General features: G+C 37.1%; 1 protein-coding gene across 4 annotated transcripts in view; it reads left to right on the forward strand.

The window, feature by feature from the left end:
* The window catches only part of TFDP1 (transcription factor Dp-1), a 37,569-nt gene extending 12,261 nt beyond the window's left edge, over positions 1-25,308 (forward strand). For 3 of the 4 annotated variants that reach the window (XM_064709725.1, XM_064709733.1, XM_064709716.1), the window contains exons 3-12: positions 1,745-1,811; positions 11,966-12,072; positions 14,970-15,091; positions 16,428-16,593; positions 16,787-16,933; positions 18,964-19,032; positions 20,309-20,460; positions 21,019-21,185; positions 21,751-21,832; positions 24,012-25,308. In XM_064709725.1, the coding sequence (XP_064565795.1) occupies positions 1,745-1,811; positions 11,966-12,072; positions 14,970-15,091; positions 16,428-16,593; positions 16,787-16,933; positions 18,964-19,032; positions 20,309-20,460; positions 21,019-21,185; positions 21,751-21,832; positions 24,012-24,159 (1,227 nt within the window). In that variant the 3' untranslated portion in view covers positions 24,160-25,308. The remainder of the gene's footprint in view (positions 1-1,744; positions 1,812-11,965; positions 12,073-14,969; positions 15,092-16,427; positions 16,594-16,786; positions 16,934-18,963; positions 19,033-20,308; positions 20,461-21,018; positions 21,186-21,750; positions 21,833-24,011) is intronic. The other variant, XM_064709744.1, reaches the window with a different exon arrangement.
* Positions 25,309-26,292: the final 984 nt, after the last annotated feature.

The raw sequence follows: 26,292 nt of genomic DNA on the forward strand, positions 1-26,292 counted from the left end.
AAAACCACAATATATTAAATGCTTTTCCAGTCTCATTTATAATCATTATTTATTCTCATGGAAAGAAGAATTTGCAGGTATCCTGAGTACAAGCCTCTTTCTGCTGTGGAATACAAACTTAAGTACTGCATTGAAAGAAATATGACAATGAGACTGCACTTCCTGTGTGGTTTAACACTTCTGGTTTGAAATTTAGATAGAATGGGAGCATAAGGTAACACTTAGCCAAAAAATTTCCTTCATGTTTTCCCATGGAGTTCCAGTGTTCTGGAATGTCATGCTGCCGTATTAGCCCTAATAACGTCTCTGTACACAATTTTGGTCTCATATTGATGAGTATACCTTTGACTTTGGAGGTGTCTGATGTAGTCTGTTGCCTTTCTGAATTATGTGGTTGAGTGTGATAAAGAGTGAGCCTTGTAAAGAGTTCTGGTGCCTGGGAACAGGGAGGGAAAACCATCCTCTCTTCAAGTGGGTCTTAGAAATCCCTGCTGTGGGCAAGGAGGACAGGCAGTGTTCTGAAGCAACTGAGAAGTTGTGGCAGCCTCTCAAAAACGATGTTATTGTGTTACTTTTCAGGAGGGGGGAATGGAGGACAGAACTGCCACAGGTTTTTCATTCCATCCATCCCTTCTACTCTCTGCCCACTTACGGTTTCTCTGTGCGTGCAGGTCCTCATTGCTGCCGTGCCATTACAGGCCAGTGCTCTTTATGCCTTTATTCCAGCTTGTTTCCTCTGCTCCATCGTCTTCTCTCCCCATTCACTGAGGAGAGAAAGTTTCCTGGTTCTAAAGTTCTGTGTCTTTGGTAGGAAATCCTTGGTCTGAGATACCTGGATAACAGTGGCTCCACAGCATCACCTAGTGGCTTCCTTGTTTTCCCAAACTTCTCGCAGATCTCAAGTCGGGCTCTTCAGGTAGACTTGTTTGTAATGGAGAAGGTTTTGCTGCTTTGGCTGACAGCAAAGCCCTTGATCCTTGCTCAGGTATGTCAGGAAGCTTGTGTGTACCTGCAGTGCACAAAATGCAGCTCAGGACTTTTCAGCCTCTGGACTCCATATGCTACACTGTGGTTTAGTACAGGTATTGACTTCCTTGCTGTTGTTTCTAAATGGAAACAGTGTGTCCTGTGTTCATTAAGTTTTTTTTCAGAACTGTTCTGTCTGCAGGTACAAAGAAATTACTGCATCCTGTTCTCTATTCAATTAATAGTATTTTGAAAGTAATCACTACTGTGAGACTTCTCAAAGGATGGTGATGGCTTTGTAAGCCTTATGTCACCCTATAGCTTTTTTAATTTTAGAGGTTTGTATTCTGGTCTTTAAAAAAATAATAATTGAAAGGCTCAATATATTTCTTATTAATGATATTTTTCCTGATTAGAATGGCCCAGGCACTCTCCACTGCCTGTGCTGTTTTTGCTGTAATGTTTTTACCTTGTGTATTAGGTGAATAGTATCTACAGAGAGAAAGGAGTAGTTGCAGTTGTCTGTTAAAACAGTGCATACACACTGTAAGAGCTCAGGACACAAATAGCAAAGTTGGTGAGCACTTATTTTCTGCTTGTTCTAAAGAATGTGGCATTTATAAAATCAAGACCCTAAAATTTGACAGTACTATACTCCAAACAGCGGAGGTTTGTGACAAAATGAGAGTGGTAGAGGCCACTGGTAAGATACCTTTCATCTTTACCAATAAAAGGCTATCTGTGTTTGTAAAATTAATAAAAGTTGTTTCTTTAACAGGCTGGACTAATTGAAGCCAATGGAGAGCTTAAGGTGTTTATAGACCAAAACCTAAGTCCTGGAAAAGGTAAGATCACAATTCTTAGTAAGATTCTCCATTTCTTGATTTTTAGTTGTCATGCATTTTACTGGCTTTAAACTGCTCTCATGAATTTTACTGGCTTTAAACTGCTTTCTTAGCATAGCTTTTGTAAAGTTTTTCTCAAGTCATATAATCACTAAGCAAACTGTAGATTTGCTGTGGTTTATAATTGTCTTAAAACTACAGGTGCATTTCAGTGGTGGTTTGTCCTACATGTGATCTCCTTAGTGTAGCTTGTGTTGAAGTATAAAGACCAGGATGTTCTGAAGCATCTTTGGGGCACTGTGTGTTAGCAAATGAAAAAAAAATGCAGGGGGGTAGAAGTTTAAAATGGGTTATGACAGTTTTTATGATAGTGCATCCACTCTCCTGCAAGCTTATCTCAAAATATATTGTGAACAGAACTGTTTTGGTCTTGCAGATAATGCCTGTGCATGTATGATAATGTAATGCCATTAAGCAATTGAATAAAACACAAGATACAAATTTGAACTTGAATTTGATATGTGAGCTAAAGAACTGAAAGTACCTAAGCTTAGGAGGTGCAGTGTCCCAGTTAGCATGGCTGGGGGGAAAACCAGAAGGGACACTGAGTTCCAGGCCCCTGCAGTTCTGCACAGCTGTGTCATGTAACCCCTCCTGTAAACTGATCATGCTGCCTTTGAAGACTGCATTTCATGTTTTCTTACAGGAGGGCTGCTGCCAAAGTGAGACTGTAGAATTCTTATCCAATTCCAGTAAAGTATACTCTTGTCAGTTTATGCATTCTGCTGGTGACAATTGTTTATCAGGTTAATGATTTTCTTCAGCATTGCCTTCTCTTCATAAATAACAACTGAGTATCTTAACAGTCTTTACTAGTTTGACAGCCATCTAGCCACTGTTTCCCAGACTGCTCATCAGATGTGCTCTTTGTCCCCTCTGTTTTCCTTATTGTATCCTTTGGGCCTGTTTGATTGTTTTCATCAACTTTCTTGAATACAAGTGACTAAAACAATATGTGTGACTCTCAAGTGAAGTATCAGTCATTTTTGTGTGGAGAGATCAGTAATTTTTCTGTGCAGCATCATGTTTGGTTCATAGGCACCTCACAATATATTTTGGTGAAATGGCCATTTTCCTTTGTTGTTGCTTCCAAATAATAACAGTCTGCTTTATTCTTGTGTGTGACAGATGATGTCCTTTGATAGGCTGTATGAAGTAAGGTGAAATTTATATTACAGTTTATATTATTGTCTGTAAACATTACTGTTGACTGATCTACTGGTTTTTAAGCATTGTTGGAATACTCCAGTACTCCCAGATTAATCTGTAGTCCAGTTCAGGTGAACCCCTTTAGTATTACTGCTCTAGTATTTTGTATACCATTCCAGGAAACCATTTAGCTTCTGTCACCACCACTAGGTACAGCAGGTATTTTATTGGCATCTCCCTAGGCTCTGTCTTGGACATTTCCTTGTCTAAAATATACATTGCTTTGCAGAAGGGGGATATCCCACTAATCTGTCCTGTTCTGCATTTGGTGGAGGGGGCACTAAGAGTCAAGTAAAGACAGGTATTAACTGGCAGAGGTGTATTTCTGTAAACACAGTCACACCCCCCTGAGCTAGACAAGTGTGCAAGTAGGTACCTGATCCTTAGCAGCTGTACTGGGTGTCCTAACCCTGTGGGCAGTAACAGTGATTTTTTGCAGGGCACATACTTTAGGAGGGTACAGTTTACACCCACAGAGGTGTCTAGACCCTGTTGCAGTCAGTGGAGATCTAGTCATAACAGTGCAGTCTAGTCAGCAAGAACTGGAAATATGACTCTTCCATTATTATATAGATCTTCAAGTAGAACTGCTCAAATTGGAGGGCATTTTATTGCTTATAGAATTTTGTAAATAAATTCATGTTATTAAATAGTTTATTATAGCCCTGCACTTCGTCCAGTTTGAGAGTCAAGGTCTCTACTCTCAACGTATAACACAGGAAACTGAACTGTCCTCAGCCCATTTCTGCAGCTCATTGCTTTTAGGGGAGTTCTGTGAAGTTAACAGACAGTTACTAATTCTTAATATTGAGAAGAAACAGCTATTTCTCTTAGCTTCATCAGTTTGTGGGTCTTGTCTAGCTTGTCTGTGTTTCATGTGCAGGCTCTGTAGTTTTAATTTGAGCTCAAACTTGCAATTATTTGTCACTAAAGTACTCAGATATATATCAGGATTTATTCACTAAAGTAGTGCTTTTATCCTTTGCCACCTTTTTATAATTTTTAGGGGGTTTTGTGCAGTCTTTAAATGTTGATGTTGACAACTACACACAAAAGTACATCGCTCTCTCTAAAAGTAGCTGTCTGCACTGCATGCCATTATATCAACAAAGTGCTGTCCTCTGCTATTTCTTAAAATCTGTGCAAAATTTCTCTTAATTTCATGATGGAGAGGATTCAGTCTAGAACAAGCAGGAAGTAAGCTTTCCATAGGGTAGCAGAAGTGTATCTGGTACACTTTTTAAGGGGAGTTGAAGGTGGTTAGGGGAAAAATCTTTATGTTCTTATCTGGTGGTCAGCATTAAAAGGTGTTTTTGATATTTTTGTTTGTTTGTTTGGGTTTTTGTTTTGTTTTTTTCTTCATCTTCTCCTTTGGAATTGTATTTCTTTTAAGGAAAGAAATTTTGTATTTTTCTTTCTATTTCTTTTCTGGAAGCTGCAAGTCAATCACAAGAAGAGATTGAGAGTATATTGCATGATTGATATTGGTTGTGGGGTTGAATCTCCCTACTGTGTCAGATGAGGGGTTTGTTTAGCCCAATCTTCTGCCCTTGACAACAGTAATGGGGCAGGCTCTTGAGGGAGAATGCAGGAGCCTGGCTACTTTTTGAAGTTCATTCTTCTTATTGCTCCTACAGCTCTCAAAGTCATTGGATTAGTAATACCAGAGGGTGCATTCCATCATAGTTTTGGAAAAGTCCAACTTTGAAACTCAGTGAATTGAGAAGAAAATCCTACTTGTTGCCAGCCAGATGTGAAAGGAGGAGTTCAGCTGTCAGAGGAATAAAGGTTTTAGGGGGATGGTAGAGGACAAAAAATTACTTGTGTGCTGGGTCATAAGGACATGCTTGCAAAAACAGGGTTAAAGAGAAAGAGCAGAATATTGTTGGTGAGACAGTTCTATAACATTGTGGTCAGCAGTCTATAAGGGACGTGACTGAGTGGTATGTGACTATAAGGTATATGACTCAAGTAGGAGAGATAAGCGAAGATTGGCTCTTCTGGTCAAAACCAGTTATGATGCAAAAGTTCTCACAGCCTGAGCAGATTTGTTGCAATGCTTTCAAAATGGGCTGTGAATGAGCTGCTGTGAAATTTTAATCTGTACTGGCAGAAGTATGGTAACTGGATAAGTTCTTTTCAGACTTGAGTTTTGGTGGTAGCGTTATGTTGCTGTTGTTTCTTAGATGAATAATAAAGAGGGAACATCACCGTCTTGCTGAACAGTTATGCTGAACAACCTCTTGCTCAAAAAGTCCTAAAGATTTGGAATCAGATAGAGAGGGTATGTTACAGAATAATCTCTGCATGCAAGTCTTATCCATACACTCATTCCTGACTGTTCATTGATGCCTGCTGACAGAAACAGGGTACCAGTGTAGAAAACCTTTTTGCTTTAGCAAACGGGGACATGCTTCCAGTATCTCATGGAGAGACTGATCTCAGAAAAACTGGTCTCAGCCATGAACTCCAGATTAGGATTTGTGTTTTAAAGCAGAGACAGACTTTATTTGTTTGAAGAGGAGAAAACAGTGTATAAAAAACCCCAAACAAAAACACGACAAGCCCCAAAACCCCAAACAACAACCCCACAAAGGTTTGTTTATAATAAGTAATGGATGCAATTTTGAATAAATTAGTCATGCACATAAAATACCTTTCTAGAAAATGCTCTAAAAATGTATTGCTTCAAAACCATCTCTAGTGTGAAGTAAGAGGTATCAGCCTGTTTGTGGTAGAAATGAGACAGCAGCTTGTGTTTCCTCCAGTGCTTGTGCAAACTTCAGAAGAAGTTGCCTGTAAATTTGCCCATGTTTTCTAATACCCCTGTGCATTTCTATTACTGGAGTGTAACACTTCATATAGCCCTGAAAAAACAGTATTACTGTGAAAGGTTTGTTTTCCTTGGTAACCAGGAAGGTGGTTTCCAACTGGCTAATTAATTTTGAGAGTTAGCAAATACATATGGTTTGGAAGGAAAGAAAGAATTTTTAATAGGGGCTGAACTAGTATAACTTCCTTATGAGTTTGTGTTTTCTATTGGTTATTTGGCAATGAATTTTAGACACTTGGAAATTAAAGCTCTTAGTTTAAAAGTTACTTAGAAAGAAAAGTTGGATCTTCTCTTATGCCAGTAGGTGGCATTATTGGTATGTAACCAGAAAATGCTTGTAAGGTATGTCTCTAGCTCCTTTCACTGCTTACACTTTAAAAAAAGCATTCACAGTTTATAGCCTAATTATATTTACATTTCAGATTTGAAAAAGTCAAAGTCAAACATGTAACATTTTAAGGTGTGTTTAGACTCTTATTTCAACACTGCCTAACTATAAGATTGTTTTGTTCTTTTTATTTCTATGCTAAGAAACTTGCAGAGTAATGTTATTGTTACTTTTACTTGAAAATTCATACTCCTTGATTTTTAACAGTGACTGCAATTGTTCCTTTGGAATAGAACAAGAAATCAATTTCAGAACCCCATGAATTATGCTTCAGCAAACAGATGCTTGAAATCGGTTATAAAATCTATATTACTGCAGCTGAGGTAAATCCAATTAATACTGTCTAAAGTCAAGCTAAGGAAATAAAACTATTTCTGGAAGTAGAAATGGAATTTTGGAAAGTCTAAAAGTAGACCCCAGTTTATTTCAATACAGACTTGGAAAAACTGGTTTGTAATAGCTGAATTATTACTAGTCATATGTAAAGATGGTAAGAATCATGTAGGAGTCTGAGTTGTGAGTGAGTACTACACACTGGGAAACATGGATTTCAGTACAAAAGTGCAGAATTGCTGTGTAACACGATGGAATGGCTTGTTCAGTAAGTAGAGGTGCTTTTACTTGGCTTGGCACACAACTGGAGACAATAATTTCTGTGTTCTCACACAGAGACCCTTAAAAAGAATTCTGTATTTTCTGAAAATTAGCATATAACTAACTAATAAAATAACATGAAATATTTATGGTGTTCCTGACAGAGATGTTAGCAACAGGAGTGACATGTGGGGAATCAGCTCTCAGGATATTGTCATGTCTATTGTATGACAGAACTTAGTTTGTTAGAGACTGCATTACAAGGGAACTGAGTTGCCTTTCTGTTGACTGCTCTCTTTTTCTCAAGTAAAGAAAACATACAGGTAAATTACGTAAGAAAATGGTAGAGTATCTAGAATGAGTGGGATTTCTGCTCCTGTGGCAAGGAGTACTTCAGCCCATCCTCTCTATCCTGAACACCAAATTCAAAGTCACTACTGTTTCAAGAACTGGAGCAGTCAGTTTTTCAGGAGATCCACCTCACTGTCTGCAGAGGGCACTCATTTCTTTGATACTGTGTCTTTTTTCTGTGTCATTTTAGGATTTTTAAAATGTTCTTAATTAACTGCATCACCTGTCCTTTAAACTGTCAAATTCTGCAAAGGATTTCTTCTTTTTGGTAAAACTCTTTGGTTTTTTTTTATATGCCAGGAAAGGTTGAGTTAACCAGTGACCAAAGAGAGCACTTCCTTGTTTGTAGACAGATAATAACAGGTTTGTTAGAGTGCTACTTCTTTTCATCTGCAATTTTTTTATGTCATTACTCTGTGATTCCACCTGCATCATTATCTTGTATTTGGAGGTATTCTGGAACATCATACTGATGAAGTTCTACTTCCCTTTAGGTTTAATGATTGCTTATAAGTTACTAAAAGTAGTTTTCCAAACATTTGTGACACTGAGAATATAAGTAGTAGTAGTAGTAGTTATATCCTTCTATATACATTGGTTTTTTTCTGCTCTAAATGGCATTTTCCTGTGGTTCTCAAAGTCTTCAAGGGGGAAAAAACCGATATGTCAGTACTAGCAGTATTAATAATTTGTTTTGAAAAGGAAGAAGAGTTGATGCCAGTAAAATTGTTTACAAACTTGTGGTTTTAATTTTTACATGCTGTTATGTACACTGTATGTTGTCTACAAAATACAGGATTATAGGGATTGCAGTGATTCCTGAGTAACAGTAATTAAAGAATTAGTAGCAAGATTTGTTTGAGAAACTGAGCTGTCAGTCACTTGCAAATCTAAGTTGACAAAATTACTTCTGCTTGTATTTAACAAACAAAAACCTCCCACATATTATGAGCCTTTGAAAATGCAGATGAATATGACTAAAATGTTTGCATGTGAGGCAAATGAGAAAATAGAATGCACTTGGACAGAGACATTGAAAATATTCTCTTAAAAGTGTTGTTGTCTGTATAATTGAGCAGTTATACTCGTGATAGCTTTTATAAGTTGACTTTGCTTTGAACAGTGGTGCTTGTGTTACTATTCTTTCATTTACATTTATGTTTCCTTGCCAGTCAGTTTGTGCTGTACAGAAAGATGAACCTTGTAGTTTCTGATTAGAGCCAGGTTGGCTCAGTAGCACAAATTAACTCTGGCACAGCACTACAGGAAATGTTAGTGTAATTTAAAAATTCAAAGAAACATAGTGTGTGCTCTTTCCTTCCCATGGATGTTTTAGTTGCAAGGTAGCTATTTCTGTTCAGAAAATAAAATTATTAGTAACAGGAGGCTGGAAGCCATCTATTAAACCTTACCTTCAAAGCAGGATCAGCTTTGATGCACAGAGCCTTCAGTTCTTGAATTTTGCTGTGTATTACCCAGGAGTCTCCTATGCAGCCTGTTGCTGTGCACTGCCTTTGGCAATTTTCCTGGCTGGAATTTGCCATGTAACAACTTGTGACTGTTCCCTCTTTTCCTTTTGTTGTGTCCTCTGTCATCTCTATACTTCCCTTTAACAGTTGAAGGCAGTGATTTCTGCATATAACACCCCTTGCTCCTCTTTAACCTCTTCCAGAGGCTGAGTGCACCAGGCTCCCTGAGTGCATTCAGGGATATATTCCAATACCCAAGGCACACTGCTGTCTTCCTGCTGCACTCTCTCCTGTTTGCCAGTGCCTCTCTTGCACCTTGGGCCCTAAAACTGAGCAGAGTCATCCAGGGACAGTGTAAGGAGTGCTGAAAGAAAAGGAACAATCACTTATCCTTATATACTTCCAAATGCAGCCCAGGATGTGGTTAAGTCTTTGTGAGCATAGGGGAGCACCTCTGGGTCACACAGAGCTTATGGCCTGCCCAGGCCCCTGATGCTTTCCTGAGCATCTGCTCCTAACCACTGACCCCAGCCTCTGCTCTTGTCTTGACTGACACTAGCACAACATTTTTGTCTTTGTTGATTGCGTAACATTTTTTAATGAACAACATGATAACATAAAGAATTATTTTATTTTAAAACATACCAGAATAATTAAGTCTCTTGACTGAATGTGAAGATTAGAGGGTCTTATGGGAGTATTGTTCTTTATCAAGTTGTCCTACTGAAGTAATATTTGGAAGCTGTTGTAGGAAAAAACTCATAATGTGAATGGGTAGCACTCATTATAGAAAATTGTCTATTTTGTCTATCTGAAAGGAGCTAGCAATGGTGCTTCTATCCTTGTAACTCAGTATGTGTATAATTGATACAGTACCAGAAGGAAAGAGAGCAGCATAGCCTGCACTGATTTGTGAAGGGCTCAGGTAATGGCAGATGAGTAAGTCAGACTTCTGTGGCAGCCCAGAGCACCTAACAGAGAAGCAATATATGTGTGGACAGATGTGAGAGTGGCCTTCAACAGGGCTTTTCTAGAGGGAGGGGAAAAGGCAGGGTCTGCAGTTACTTCTTTTCAAAGTCATGCTTTGAAAGAGTCAACAACCATGTGGATAAGGATTATCTAATCAGAATTATGTCCTTGAATTTCTTAAAAATAATAAAAAAAATTGATTATCAAGGTCCTTAATCAGCCTGTTAAGCTAAGGTGTGATAGAATGGGATGGTCCTCCCATGGGTTAATAATTGGTGGTACAATGGGTATCTCAAGTGAGCTATTAGCACTGAAGAAAGGTCTTGAAGTCATCATAGGTTATATTAATGAAAATGTGGTATCAGTGTTCGGTGGGGAATTTTGAGAATTACTTGGAAAGGAGCAGGGAATAAAATAGTAAATGAGCTATAAATAGCATACTGCATTCCTTGGTAGTGGATGGATGCCTGGATCTGCAAAAGAAAGGGCAGGAGAACTAGAAAGCATGGGCAACAATGACCATGAGAAATAAGGGAGGATTGGTTAAAGCATGGTGCTCATAATGCCAGGCTTGGGGGTTTGATTCCTGTACAGGCCATTCACTGGATTATTGGAATTGATGATCCTTGTGAGTCCCTTCCAACTCAGACTATTCTGTGATTCTGAGATATCAAATAGTTGGGATGTCTTAACCTTGGAAAGCAGTCTTTTATACTGGAAATACAGTCTTCAGATTGCACAGAATTTTTTAAAGCAGTGAGGAGAAGTTAAAAAAAAAAACCTCCAGGAAGCTGAGAAGAAGCTACACAAGCACTACTAGGCAGGGTAGTTTATATTGATTTATTGTATTCCACAGAGAGGACGAACAAACAAATTCCAGTCATGATAGTGATGCGTGTACTTGGAGGGACAGGAAGGTATAACAGACATTACAAACTGGGTAGCTGCTGACTTTCTGAAAGAGCACTGGGAAGCTGGTTAGTAATGGAAGAAGGACATGCTGCTGCATCCTGTTTGGGAATAGATTGATCACTGAGAGTAAATTCTTACGTGAAGCTATCACTTTGACATGGTGTAATAATAGCAGCTGGGAAATATCAGCCTTCTGGAAAGCAAGGGCTTAAAGAAGATTTGAATTGTCCTCAGATTTCCTGTAGACTTCCTGAATGTGTAAAGAGGGATGCTTAAGGACCAGCTACAACCCTCCTGATACAACTCTTGTAAAAATGCTCATTTTATATATATATATATATAAAATATATACATAATATTGCTTCTGTATTGGACAGTCAAAGAAAAGAGAGGAATGAGAGTTGTACCAAGTCCTTCTGACCCCATTGGCATCTTCAAAAGTCATCTCATTGAAACAGCTGCTAAACCTGACAACCCCTTGACAATTGATTTGACAAAAAAAGTCTCCAGTATTTTAAGACTGGTTGGTTCATAATTTTCTTACTGTAGTCAATCTTTGTTGCTTTTTTCTTTGCTCCGTTTTGTTGTTGGTTGGGGAGTTTTTTGTTTGTTTTGAATAGGTGGGTTTGGGGTTCTTTCCTCTCAACTATATTGTGGAACATCAGTCTGCTAGTAGATACCTGGGTTATTATTTTTGTAGTTGATTTATCTTTTACATGGCTAAGACTTGCTTTACCTACCAGTGCTGATTGTGTATAGGTTATGAACAGGGAGAGAGAACAACCTTTCCTCCAGGGTCAGGCTGCTGAGTTGCATGTGTTTTTCTGAAATAATGGATTCTTGGGGTTGTTTGTTCTTTAATTCACTGCCTTCAGCTGTAGGGGGGAGACTTAGATGAAAGTTGGGAATGTTCTCTTGGAAAGGCCTGTTCCAGCTAAATTTTATCTCCTGCAGATCAACATGTTTCTGAAGGCTATGCCATATGCTGTGGCATTAGGCATGTTTGTCAGGTGGTACTGAAAATTATTTCAATAGCCACAAAGTGTAAGGGTAGAAAAAGAGAGGATTATGCTTATTGTTAAATGATGGTTGTCTCTATTACTCTGCTTTAAGAGAAAAATTGGAATACAAGGAATTAAAACATACTCATATTAAAGCAGTGACCTGTAAGGTTTCATAGAAGAAAGTCTGAGAGAACATACTGTGAATTTTAATTTCTTTTTATGCTTCAAATGTGTAAATGCTACATTTATATTGAGACTACATGTTTCAGGGCTAGTTTCCATTAATATGCATTGGTAGTATAGATGAGACTATTTGCTAAAATACAATGTGCTGACCTGAAGCTCTCTGCTTGTATTTGTTTTAGGGGTTGTTTCTCTATTGGCTGTTCATCCTTCTACAGTAAATACAATTGGAAAACAGCTCCTGCCAAAAACATTTGGACAGTCTAATGTCAACATTGCACAACAAGTGGTAAGGACACTTTGTGGGGTTTTTTTGGTTTCTTGGTTTGTGGGATGTGGGGTTTTTGGTTGTTGGGGTTTTTTTGTTTGTTTTGGGGTTTTTGTTTATGTATTTTGATTATTTGGTTAGTTATTTGTTTTTATTGCTTATCCTATTGTTTACATACACAGCAAATCTGAAGTAGCCTGGTAGTCTGTATCACTCATGATGGGCAGATAATCTAAGTTTGTTTCTAATTTTAGTAGACTTAGGTTAAAAAAAAAATGTATTGCGTAAAGAAGTTCAAAGGTGACTCACAAATGAATGTGAAGTTACCTCACTGTTCAGGTGGCTTTACGTTTTGTTAGTCTTGCCATTTAAAATCAATGTCTCTTTCAGATTCTGCTCTGAAATCTGGCATAGGGAAATGTAAATAAAGTCCATAAACATGTTTTTGCGGAAATTTGAGCTAGGTGGAATAAAATTGAAAGCATAACTAGATTTTAGTTCTTAATTCAAATATTGTTTTGCTGAAATACTTATTTTAAACTTTGTGTGAGATATATGAAATTAGATGTTCTAAGGAATCTTATAATAATGCAATAGATAATGCATAGGTTATAGTAATTCTTTCAGTAATCAAAATTAGAATTCAGTGATCTGAGTAGAATTAGTCTCAAATCTTCTGGAAAGCAACTGTAACATGTCAACATCTGAACTAGAGTGTCTTATATTTGGGGTTCTTCTTCATATGAAAGCAGTGGAGTAGATTTTGAATGTAGAGTGGATGTTAATCAGACTTCTCTGTCCCACTCTAGAAATGAACCTGTGAATTGGTGCACACTTCATTTCTTCCTTTCTAGAATTGAATATTTCAGGACTGTTCTGAGTGCAGTAGAGGTTCAGGGTTTGCTGCAGGGTTTTTTCTCCAGCTGTAATTATTTTCCTCCTCAACCCTGCCCCTGTTCTGGTTTGGCTTTCATCTTATTGCAGAGTGATACAAATTCTAGAGGTACAGTGGTGGGGCTGCTCGTGGAATTAGAAAGTCTGGGAATTGGAGAGTGGGACTTTCTGCAAGCAAGGTGTTAAAATATCTCTTGCAGTCTTCTGGCCATTCATCTAGGAAATAGAAACCAGTTTACAGCTTTCTTCAGGTCCCCATGTAATCTATTTACTTGAATAGCACATGGGTGGTTTTCACTCTTTGGAGACATTTGATGAGCCAGACACTTGGTATCAGAGCTGATAGTACTTTTTTTCATGGGGATAAAGTGAGCAGGTTCACCTGTGTCCTGTGCCAGCATTCCCCACCCTCATGCCATTTCCTACAATCCTAAGTTTTCTTTATGGAAAGCAGTAGAGGAGATTTGGCTTTGCATAAGAGACAGAAACATTGCAAGTACGGTACAATGCTCCTGAAAAGGCATACCTAAGATATTCTGGCTGTCAGAAGTGGATATGGGACACAGTCTCAAGCTGCATCAGGGAAATATAGGTTGGATATTAGGAAGAAGTTTTTCACAGAAAGAGTGATAAAATGTTGGAATGGCCTGCCTGGGGAGGTGGTGGAGTCACCATCCCTGGATGTGTTCAAAAAAAGACTGGATATGGCAGTTGGTGCCATGGTTTAGTTAAGGTGTTTAGGCCATGGGTTGGATTGAGGATCTTGAAGGTCTCTTCCAACCTAGTCTTTCTGTCATTCTGTGATATACCAAATTTATACATTAACTGCTCAGAGCTGTGGCATAATATAAAGATAATATTTAGGAAAAAATACAGCTGTTTGTCCTTCGAGATAGCTGAAATCCTACAGTCACTAGACTACCTTAGGCACCATCTATGTAACTTTCACACATGAAATGTTTCATTTTCAGTTATTGTATTTTACTCTTGTTGAGACTTAACTGTTGAAGATGGCTTGAGGAAGAAAAATTAAGTTTTGCTGCTCAGACAGAATGTATCTGCAGGAAAATATGGCAAGCTTGTGGATGGTTATGGGTTTAGGTTTGGTTGATGTTTTTTTCATTTACCTGATGTCAGGGATGCAGCCAGCTGTCTCCACTGGGAGGTCAATGTACCCCAAAAAAGTAGGTATATCTTTCTACAAAAGAGAATCTATAGGATATATTTTTCCCCCTAAATCCATATTTTCTAGAAAGTTACATTTTAAACAATTCAGAGATAAAATCATCACCTGCAGAAGTGGGTGTTTTGTTTAGCTAGTTTCAGAGATAGGAGGGCACAGTTCTATGTGCTGATGTATGTTATTATTACTTATGGTGAAATTATCACATCTTCAGGACAATTCACATGGAGGCTGGAAGACTGTGCTTAGCCAAGTGTGTGCTCTCAACATGTTTGCAGTGAAATGGGTTTGCCTAATTTGATGTCACTCACTGCAGTGATGAAAAAAGTTCACCCTTATTCTTTCTCGTGTCTAAGTTTTGACTTTAGTGATAGAGGCTGACACCAGGAGAGAGGGTTCTTGCAAAAGCTCTGCATTTTCTCTCTGGTTTTACTGATTTTCAGATTTTTTTACATGCGTATTTTAACTGTAATTTACTGCAGCATCCTTATACATAATTTGGTAGGGTAGGGGTTTTTTCCCTCCTTTTTCCCCCCCATTTTCCTTGGAGGGAGAGAGTGTGTGTGTGTTTGGATCATGTCTAAGTTAGTGCTGAACAGTGTTAAGAAATCCACCAAGCAAGAAAACCTGATTGAAGGAGGGTAAAATATAAATTCCCCTAACTCTTGGGGTGTGCACTAACTATATTAGCTGTAGTCAGTTTTTTATGTGTGTATAAATTAGATGCATCTAAGAGAAGTATGTAAAGTACTACTGTTTGGATAATGCATCATTTCAATTGTGTCACTTACAAATGTCTTGGAATTCTTACCATTTTCCACATGATTTTCCTTCACTGTAGGTTATCGGTACACCTCAGAGACCTTCAGCACAGAACACCATCCTGGTGGGAAGTCCACACACACCTAACACACATTTTGCATCACAGAACCAGACTGGAGATTCTTCACCTTGGTCTGCTGGGTGAGCAAAATGAAAGCTAGAAAGGATAAATAAAGTGTTGGAACTTTTGTTTTAAGTGTTGTGATAGTGTATGTGCTCCTCAGGCTAGTGGTGTGCAAAAGGCTTTTCCTTTTCATCAAGAGCACTTCACCACTGAAGTCTGCTGTACTAAAATAGGGAGTACTCACACCATGAGTGCCTCTTCATTTCTTGTAAAAGAATGCAGAATATTTTCTGTAAGCTCTGGTAGATATTCTGACATTACTAACTTTTAGATAATTTAGCTTCTAAAAGGACACAGGAATTTGTCTGACTTGATTTTGTGATTTCTCTTATGCTGCTGTATTTTCAGAAAAATATGGTGTATTTCTGATTGAACAAGGATATCCCAGAGTGCCACTTGAAATAAGAATGTAGTCCTTTTTGAGAAAAAGTATTAAATACAATGCATGCATTCTTTTGACGTGTTTTTTCACGCAAGCTTGTTTTTAAGGGCATCTTGTTAAATGTAGTTGCTTTAAGACTAAATTTATTATTGGCCTGTTACACATAAATAGATTTCTGCTTTGGAATTATACAGTGAAATGAGATGTAAGAACTGAGACTTCCCCTTGCTGAAACTAATTTTGTTGATACTTGTATTTTCCTTCTGGTTACAAGGATATTTTTATTTAAAAACTTCACAAAGCAGAAAACTTTGTTATACTGCTTGTATCTTGTAACTTTGAAGTCCTAATAGCAATTTCATATACTGTATAACTTCAAATCTGTGTTCTAGTAATAGTGTAATGTTTAGTGAGTTCAACCAATACCAGACTTTGTCTGTTCAGTCAGTATCAGTATCACATTGCATAGAAAATGCTCAATTTATGTGCTACTTTAAAATAAAATTTTTTTAAAAGGACAAAAAATTCTCTCCTCTGATTCAGTTTTCATGTTCTAGTATTTATCCCCTTATCTCTTCTTGTCTTGAAGTCTGGAAAGAATTCTGGCCAGGTTGGATAGAGCTTTGGGCAGCCTCACTGAGCTGAAGATACCCTGGCTCAGTGCAAGGGGGTTGGCCTTTAAAGATTGCTTCCAACCCAAACTATTCTATGATTTTGTGATTCTACTGAAGCTAGAAAAGTTGCCAAAATAATAAATTTATATTGTGTTTCAGCATCAAGATACTATAATTGTTTATAAATATTGTAAAATGTAGGGGGAAAAATGTAGGAGAGAAGGTTGGTAAGGGATAAGAAATGGAAGAAAAGGGAAGGCTTGGGTTTTTGACAGCAGTGTGCCTGTATTTGAAAAAGAGACATCAAATATTCCAAAGTTGAAATCTTCTTAAAATATATATTATACATATATTTAGGAAGCGGAACAAAAAAGGCGAGAAGAATGGCAAGGGTTTACGTCATTTCTCTATGAAGGTTTGTGAGAAGGTACAGAGAAAAGGAACCACCTCATACAATGAGGTGGCAGACGAGTTGGTTGCAGAATTCACTACCACTGATAATCACATTTCACCAAATGAATCAGTAAGTATATGGGAAGTCAATTACATGTGAACTGAATGGGGGAAGAGAAATTTCTCTTGAGATTTTTTCTGTTTTTCCTACTGCTAAATGAAACAGTTCAGATATTAACTGAGTTTACCCATTTGCTGTAATATGTTTATTTTCAAATATTTTTGACACAGGTATATTTTTGATTAATGCACTGTGTCTACAGCAGGCTTATGACCAGAAGAATATTAGACGACGTGTCTATGATGCCTTAAATGTCCTTATGGCCATGAACATTATCTCTAAGGAGAAAAAGGAAATCAAATGGATTGGTCTACCTACTAACTCGGCTCAGGAATGTCAGAATTTGGAGGTATGTGCATGTGGAACTTCACAATGGCTTTGTGTTTGAGTAAATGTTTACAGCTTTAATATGTTCTGATACAATGTGTGCCTATAATCTTCTGAGGTAGCAACATGGTCCCCTTTGGACTCTTTTTACTTTATTTTTAATATACTGAACACACACTCTTCAACTTCCAGATTGTTCAAATGTGTCTGTGTTTAATTCTTCTATGTCAAAAATACAGCTTTTAAAAGTATATGTGAAGTGGTTCTGAGTGGAAGGTAGTAAAAAATTCATGTGTATTTCCAACATTGCAACAGTGGTACTCGGGAGTTGGGAAGATTTGTTTTCTCCAGATGCCAAACAGACAGTAGATCTGTGATGATAGATGTTGCATGTAGGTCAGCACATATAGGTATCTCCATGCTGCAGGTCTTACATTTGGTGACAATTCTCTTAAGTATGTCAGACTTTCTTATTGCATGTCATGGGGAGGAAGTGAAATGCTTTATACTGAAAGAGATTCATGAATTCTGACAGGATTTTTTTACTGGCCTGAGATTTGCAGGATAATAAAGTTACTGAGGTTTCCTGGAGTAAATCCACTTCATCTGAATGGAATGAAATGTTGTATTTATTCTTAATAAGTCTAAACTCCTTCAACAGGACAAAAAATGTCAGTGAGAAGGTGCCAAAGTTAGGGGGAAAGTGGAACGAACAAAAGTGTTTGGGTGCCTTATCTACAAAGGAATGGTTCTAATTTTTGTTTGATATAGATAATTGATTTTTCTTTTTTTTTTTTTAGTTACTTTTGTGGCAGTGAGTTTCAGGTGCATGAGAAGCTTCTTATGACATATCTTTTGTTTGGTTTTGAACATCTTGATATGTTGATATCTGCTGAATAATTTTTTTAATTGGAAGTGATGATGAACTAGTCATTCCTTATTCGCTTTCTCCATCCTGTTCATTGTTGTATAGGGATCTCTCTCATGTTCTTCCCCATTATTTCATTCTCCTTTCAGTACAGTCCTAATTTATTCATTATTCTCTTGTGTAAAATCTGTTCTGTATCACTGATGATCCTGATTGCTCTTTCATGTACTTGTCTTGTCATAGAACCATCAGACCTACAGAATTCAAGATGTAAACATTCTGCTTCATAGAGTAATGTAGTGATAATTCCTGTTTGCTACTCTGTTTCTTGCCTAATTATTCAAGTTTTTGGCTGTCACAGTATAGTGAGCTGATGGATTTTGCAGATACTGCAATTTTAGATCTCTATTGAATGTCATTTTATTTCTAAAGTGTGCATGCGTTAGCTTGTTTTCTCACACATACCACACTATATTTACCAGAAATAATTCAAGTGATGTAATCACAAAATGGTGTAAGACACTTGGAGTTTGCTTTATGACAAACTCTTTTTACTATGCCAGGTAACCCAGCATTGCCAGCAGATTCTGTCACCTTGTCACCTTAATCTGATTGTTGTTAGAGTCACAGTCTGTCAGTTTAATCCCCATGGGAATCTCTGGGGAGCTTCACCCACTAAGAAAGCTGTGCATTTCCTAGCTTTTAGTCTCTTAGCTCTTTTGTTATTATTTAGTACATATTAAATACTGTGAGGTCTTAACCTTGGGCTCCATAGCAGCTTCCTGTCTTTAACCATCTTTGATGGATCTTCTCCAATACCTCCAATGTCAATAAACTCTACATAAATAGATCCTTTTTGTCTATCTTTGCCTCTTTGAGAGAATTCCAGTAACCCTTTGAGGCATAACTCAAACATTCTGTTTGCAAAGATGCTTTTATCTTCTTCACAGGTTGTTGTATTTTATTCCCCAGGGCTCTTAATTCTGCTTTTTGTTTGTGTCCATAGGTAGTACTGATGTGTCTTGATAGTTAAGTCTCTAAATTATGTGTACAACCTTAATGATTGATTGCTATATTTCCTACCTCCAGTGCTCTGGATTTGAAATGATTTTAAAGGGAGAAAATGTTGCATAAAATGCTACTTAAAACCAACAAACTGACCAGTCCTTTTTGTCTGTCTTAAGGTGGAGAAACAGAGAAGAATTGAAAGAATAAAGCAAAAACAGTCTCAGCTACAAGAACTCATTCTACAGGTACAGTCAAGGTACTCTTGTCTATAGGGCAAGGTAACTTATATCTGTATTCCTCTTGTTTTATCCCAGTCTGAGGGATGGGAACATCTAGGAAGGCTAGAGGTGAATTTCAGGATAAGGTGTATGCAGCTTTATTTAACATTGTAGTTTAGCTGGGACCATGCTTGGCCATTGCTGTTGGGGATGCCATCAACCTTCCATCAGTTATGATGAATTTATTTGGAGTTTCAAGTATGTTTAAACAGGATTTATGTTGATAGAAGTATTTCATACCATACCCTCTGAATTTTCCAGTTTGGTTCAGGAACTGAACTAGATACAGGCATCTAGAATTTTCTTCTGTGTTAGCATCCATAGATAAAATTATGTGACTGTACAAGTTGTCTGTCATGATGCTCTGCATTGTGCCTTGCTGGAGACTTGCTGCCACTGGTGTGGAAGTGGCTGGACCACTGTGAAACAGTGGCTGAACTCCCTCCCAGATTTCCCTTACTACACCTGGGGAAGCAGTAGTGTATTTCCCAAGTCACTGTGCTGCTGGTCCACAGAAATGTATTCCTGGGTAGCTGTGTTGCCTACACAGGGGGAATGAGAATCTCAGAATCTCAGACAGCTGCCTGATTTTTATCAATCTCTGTGTTGGCTTTGGATTTTGGTCTTAATTATTGTTTATTTCATTTGATTTTGTGACCAGAAAAATATTTTTCTTTGTTCAGTAGCTTACTGTATGATTTATTACTTGAGTTTCTCTGGTTTTTAATTATTCAAATTGCTAGTTTTTAAAATAGGAACATTCCATTGTAAAAAGCAATTTTGGTAAGATGTTAAAGTCACTAATCTTAAATGGGTAATGCCAGATACTCAAATCCCAAAAATTAACTTTTTGTATATAATTAATTTCAGTATTAACATTTTTTGGAGTGCAGCAGCTAGTAGGGAAGCGTAAATGGCGAGGAGATAGGATGCTATGGGAAAATTTATTTTATAAATTTATTATTTATTTATTGTTCTCTCTCCATTCTGCCAGGAATCTGTCCAAGGAGCTGTGCTGGTGTAGTTAGAATATGCTTTTTTTTCCTCAGTAAAGTTTTACTGGGTTGCCTTTTTTAATACTGTGATCTGTGACTCTTGTTGCATCTTAACATGCAGAAATATGGTAAACACTCTGTCCTTTTCTGCATTTACTTCTGCAATCATTGCTGGAATCCTTAGGAGTTTTGTTAACATGGTCCTAAAAGCTTTGTTCATGCTTTGATACCACTGTTGCTTTTTCTAGCAAATTGCCTTTAAGAACCTGGTGCAGCGGAACCGTCAGGCAGAGCAGCAGGCAAACCGACCTCCCCCCTCCAATTCTGTCATCCATCTGCCTTTTATCATTGTGAACACCAGCAAGAAGACAGTGATCGACTGCAGTATTTCAAATGACAAGTAAGCCAACCAAGTTTGCCATTTGGCCTTTGGTGGAGTTCTGAGTTTGTATAAATGTTCTTGTAGATTTGTTAAAGGTTAAATACAAACTTACTTTACTTGTGCCTTTTGTATATTGAGAACATGCACTTCAGACAGCTGTTTTATATATTCTTTTAATCAATAGACTAATTGATTCACATTTGGTAACTTATTTAAGACTTGCTATCTAGAGATACTAGGCATCTCTCTTGACGTTTTATGTCTTACTTAACCAAGAAGTATTTTCCTTTGTCTTTAACACCATGGAATGCAGCCAGTGGAATTGAAAATGGATTTCACTTTCAGAGCTGTTGTTCTCCATTTTTGCTTCAAAAAGCTGTATTTTTCATCAGCTAAATAAAAACTGAATGTAAACAGTCACAAGCAAATAGATAAATCTTGAAAATTGATTGCTTAATGTGATGTGTCACTAGCACACTTAACACTGTGTGTAAAGCTTTTGAAATGCTGCAGTTCCTGAAAATGGAAGGGTAGTGAAAGTTGTTGAAGTTAATTGAGATATTTTTTCCTCTCCAGGTTTGAATATCTATTTAATTTTGACAATACGTTTGAAATTCATGATGATATAGAAGTACTAAAACGAATGGGAATGGCTTGTGGGCTAGAATCTGGAAGCTGTTCAGCAGAGGACCTAAAAATTGCAAGGAGTTTGGTTCCTAAAGCTCTGCAACCATATGTGACAGGTTAGTTACACCAAAAAGAGTTGATTTTTTCCTCCTTAATATAGGACCCTAAGAAAACACATGAAAATACCCTAGATTGGATAATTTCCATTGATTTGTGGTAAAGATTTCTGCCAAGTTCTGAAATTTGTCTGCTTTTTAGTGTATCTTAGGGAGCAAATAATATAGTGATTCATAAAGAGTGGAGTGTTGCTCTTTGCAAAACATTTTGCATTAAGCCACACAAGTAGATCTTTGCAGTATGTAATTTTTTTAAGAGAACAGTATTTATGCTTGATTCACTTGCAAAGGCAAAAGGTAGTAAAGTGCAAGCATATGACGAATACTGAAATCATCTGTCTTGCTCACTTCAAAACAAATGGGTTTTTGAAATGTATTTTGAAATTTTATTGTTGCTTGCACTAGCCTTTTTTAGAATTATGCTGGTTTGGATATAGTACATAAATATGTTTTGTTGTTTGGGCTGCAAGACTCCTTTTCTGGACTTTAAAGGATGAAGCATTTCCACTGAATTAGATGGGTGTGTTTGGAAGGATTCCTGAGAAGCATGTTGTTTGTTTTACAGAAATGGCTCAGGGATCAATCAGCAGTGTATATGTCACATCTTCATCAGGTTCTGCATCAAACGGCACAAGATGTTCAGCCAGGTGAGATGAAATTTTCAATTCGTTTTTAAAATCTGTGGTCATCAAAGAGATTAGATATTAAATGCTTCATGAAGCAAGTTCTGTTTTCATTAAATAGGCTGTGGGTATGTGTTTTAAATTTATTCTCAGACATCACTTCTATGGTGATTCTTAGCAGTGTCATTAAGGAAATCCTTTCCTGTATACTGGAAACGTGTTAAGAGTGGTGTTATTCTTGTATGTGTTGTTTGTTTGTTTGTTTTTTTCTAGTTTAGAGTTTGTGACAAGAAAACAGATACTTCTCTAAAGATAGAGTATTGGAAAGATTAACCCTTGATCATTAGTGTCTAACTTAAAAAAATATTTTGACCTTTGGGTTTTAAACAGCAATCACAGAAGCTGTTAGCGTGATAAACCGTAACTAGTATGCAACTTTGTTACTCACTAGTTTCTTATTAGTGTATTAATCAAAAATATGTCCTTCTGTGAGCTCCACAAGGTTGTAAAATGAGTCAAATATTCAGCAGTTGGATTCTGTGATCTCTGAGGTCTTTTCTAACCTAATTGATTCTGTGATCATTGAAACGCTTGACATTCGTAACAAATGCTTAAATTAAGTTCTGCATGTTTTGTGCAAGGGAACTGAAGCTTGAGTGAGAATTCTGCCAAAATATCTTTAGAGATGCTGAACAGTACCTAAAATCTCTGTTTTGAGTAAGTTTCCTTCTGTGGTAATGAGCATAGGGTAGTGAAAAAGAGCACCATGTGTTTTTAAGACTTTGAAATTTGAATAGGCCACTGTTAGCCAGAGACCAATAGAGAACCAGAGGCTGACTGGGGTTCATTATCTTGGTGAGAGTACAAGAACTTCTAACATTTCCATTTCTTAGGAGTTTGTAAAAGGGCCGTGACAAATTATATTTAATTATAGGATATATATGAATATTCATGGCAATAGCAATGAACATTCATGGCAAGACAAGTTGTGCTGCCAAGGCAAATAAAGGCTGTACATTTATTTAACAAGGTCTCTAAAGAAAGTCTGCAGAAGTCTGAAAATGCTGCTACCAATACTTTCATCCCAGTTTGTTTGCCTTACTCAGTAGGATACTCGCGTTATGAAATCCAGTTGTTTTTATCTAAAAGAGAGGAGAATGGATTTTGGGTTTGTACTTTCAAAGTTTACAAAAACACAAGAATAATCTCTTTGTTTTGTTTTCTTTGCTTTTGAAACTGCTTTTGCAGATAATTATGGCAGACCTGTTGTGGGTCATCTGCCTACAGCTCACAGATATCTTAGTATCTTGCTGCTGAATAAGTGTGCAGAACAGCAGAAGTGCTTGCAGGTGTCTTACTGGATATGTTTTTCCTGTGAGTTTATAGGGTGTACCCTGGCAGTTTCATTCTGTGTGATTATTGACCATTGAATTGGCTCCATACAGCAGCAAGTGTGCATGATTGAATGTGTGCATTAGCTGGATCAGCATTTAAAAAATTACTAGCAAATATATTTTTGAAAGCAATTTTTAAATGATGAATGTCTTTCAAGGGAGATAGATAATTTTGTACTTTTGATACTTAGAAGGGAGATATTTTTGCAAATTTAAAACCCCATTTTGTCATGAATTTGTGGTCAAGTGCAAGAGTTTACCAAACTATTTAGAAAGTCAGCAATTAAATAGATTGACAAAGTAGCAATTGATAATGGAGGCAGGAATTTTCTGGCTCTATTAAAACAAAATACTGCACAATGAGAAGAAAAGTTTCAAATTAAAAATACAGCACGTGACAGTTTGCTAAGTATTATCAAGGAGTTAAGGAAAAGCTATTAATTTTCCAGGTCTTTGAATCAAGATTAGTGACTCTGAAAGACATGATTCACTTGCAAGCGTTCAGTGCTTTACAAAAATACTAAAGAGCTTGGCTTTGTAGCCTTAACACTAAATGTACTTTAGAAGAAACCTGGAAAACGTATTTATAAAGTGCCTGTGAGAAAGTTTAATTTTTATATTAAAAACTAAAGGAAGAAACCTAATAAAAACCACTTCAAAATTACTTGAGACTGTTTCACCTTTTGGAGACAGCTTGGACATACACTAAAGACAGTTTATAAAGTGGCAGTGGCAGATTCATTAAAGGAATGGACTAGATGTGGGAGAGATCGTGAAGCAATGGCGACTGGATTGTTTTTCTTTTTCAGTGACTTTTCCAATGGTGGAGATGGAATGTTGGCTACAAGTTCCAATGGATCTCAGTATAGTGGCTCCAGAGTTGAAACACCAGTTTCTTATGTTGGGGATGACGATGATGATGACGATGATTTTAATGAAAATGATGATGACGACTGATGCCCTTTGCTTGTAGACTATTTTTTTGTTAAAATTCAGCAGGCTTCAGGAATAAATTGTTCTAGGGAGAAGTGTCTCAAATTACTTTGCCCCATCCCCCAAGGAGAATATTGGTAAGCAGTTCTGAGTTTAGAAATTGCACCTCTGATAAGCAAACAAGGATTGTTTTATGTAGGATATTTTTAAATGTGGTGTGGATGTGTGTTTTTGATACCAGTGTGTTAATGCAGAGCCTTTATTTACTCTTGTTTTAGGGGTTTTTGGTTTGTTGGTTGTTTTTTGTTTGGGATTTCTTTTTTACTTGAAGGAAAAAGAATTTTGCCCCAAATGTTCTTTCAAAGTTTGCTAAAGAAAATGTAGACACATCATTGAGAAATAAAATACTATCCTTCTGTGGAAAATGAATACACTGAATGGCAATTTATTTGGAGTGTATTTTGATTATGCCACTTTTTGAGGGATAGTGAGCTAATGTAGTAGTGTTTTTTGTTAATCATGCAGTGTCCAAAGAACCAAACAAGAAAGATACGTCCTACTTTTTACATGTTAAATTCCAGGAATGTTGTTATGAACTTATTTTCCCTTAAATTATATCTAACATTATGATTCCATCAAGTTTATATACTTTTCACTGTATGTTGGGACATATGAATTACAAAGTTTTTGGCAAATGTTTACTGCCAGTTGGTGCAGCTATATAAAATGTCTTGAAGGTTTGGAATGATTTATTGCTTATGGTAAAATTTGCCTGATTTCTTACAGGCAGTCTTTGGAAACTTTTTATTATATAGTTGTTTACATACTTATAAGTCTATCATATAAAGACATGTACTGAAACAAATGTTTGTATTTGTTTCATAAGCATCTTCCTGTAATCTATTATAAAGTTGAAATTAAATATAGAGAATGTTTTAAGTTTTTTAACTCAAAATTTGTCAATCATTTTTAATAGTTCATTTTTATAAAAGGAATTTCAGGGCAGGTGGGGTAGTCTTTTTAAATTTATTCACAAACAATTAACTGCACAAATACTGTCAGCTGCCTATTCTAAGACAGTAGTCTTTTTATTGAAACACAAATAAACTTTTCTGTAATATTTTATGAAATATAAAGAGACTATAATTGTTTGACTTGTTTAACCTTGGCACTGTTAGTTTTTATTAATAAAACGCGCATGGGCATTTTTAACAAGCTCTGTGGTTTTTCTAATTCTAGGATTATTTTAGAACATTTCACTTCTCGTCACAAGACCTAGAATTAGCTGTCTTGGGATGCTGCATCTGTGCTACAGAGGGCCCAGAGTTTTTGCTTTGATTTAGTAATTTGCCCTTAGAGCTCTCGATAACTTGTGATGCAAAAGGCAATAACTTACCTGGTATATTCTCTTCTTTCACACCTCCTTATTTCATCACTGTTGCTCCTCGGCATGACAGGTCGATCTTAGTACTCCTATCTAGCTTCTGTTTAAAATCCCATGCCTAATGTCCTAACTTTCCGTCCCATATTCCTCAGTCCTAACTTTCTGTCATGTGTTCCTATGTCCTCCAAAAAGCTTTTAATCTACTTTTCATTTGCTTCCTTTTTAAACCATTCTGTCAGATCACATCCTCTGCTCTCACCTGTAAGAGGCTACTGAGCTGGCTCAGTCACTGCAGGCTACTGTCACAGGCAGGATTTGATACTTCCACAATGTCCAGAGAGTTCCTGCAAAGAATTAATAACTGTGCTGACTGTGGTAGGGGCTCCTGGATGCACTTAAACCCTGTGGTAAATGTGAAGTGTGTTTTTTTCTTGAAGGGATTATGCATAGACAAATCTGTGTGGGGATATGTGTTTTTAATATAGAACAGCTGATACGCACTGAAGGTTTCCAAATTGTATCAGACCTTGTAACATGAATGAATGAAACAAATTTCTTTGTGGGACTGGGGAAAATCTGGGGGAGAGGAGGCTAATTGGATGTTTGCTTCTCAGTGAAGAGGCAATTCTCTGCAGTGCTAATGCTAAACACAGAGTTCTTGTTGCAGGTGATACAGTTGATTCAAAGTGTCTTCAATGTTGAATGGCAATTCAGTTTGCAGAGGAACTTCAATTATTCCAGTTTGCCCTTGCATTCTCTAGTGTATGATCCAA

This window comes from Zonotrichia leucophrys, chromosome 1 (assembly GCF_028769735.1).
Source record: "Zonotrichia leucophrys gambelii isolate GWCS_2022_RI chromosome 1, RI_Zleu_2.0, whole genome shotgun sequence".
In the NCBI taxonomy this organism is placed as follows: domain Eukaryota; kingdom Metazoa; phylum Chordata; class Aves; order Passeriformes; family Passerellidae; genus Zonotrichia; species Zonotrichia leucophrys.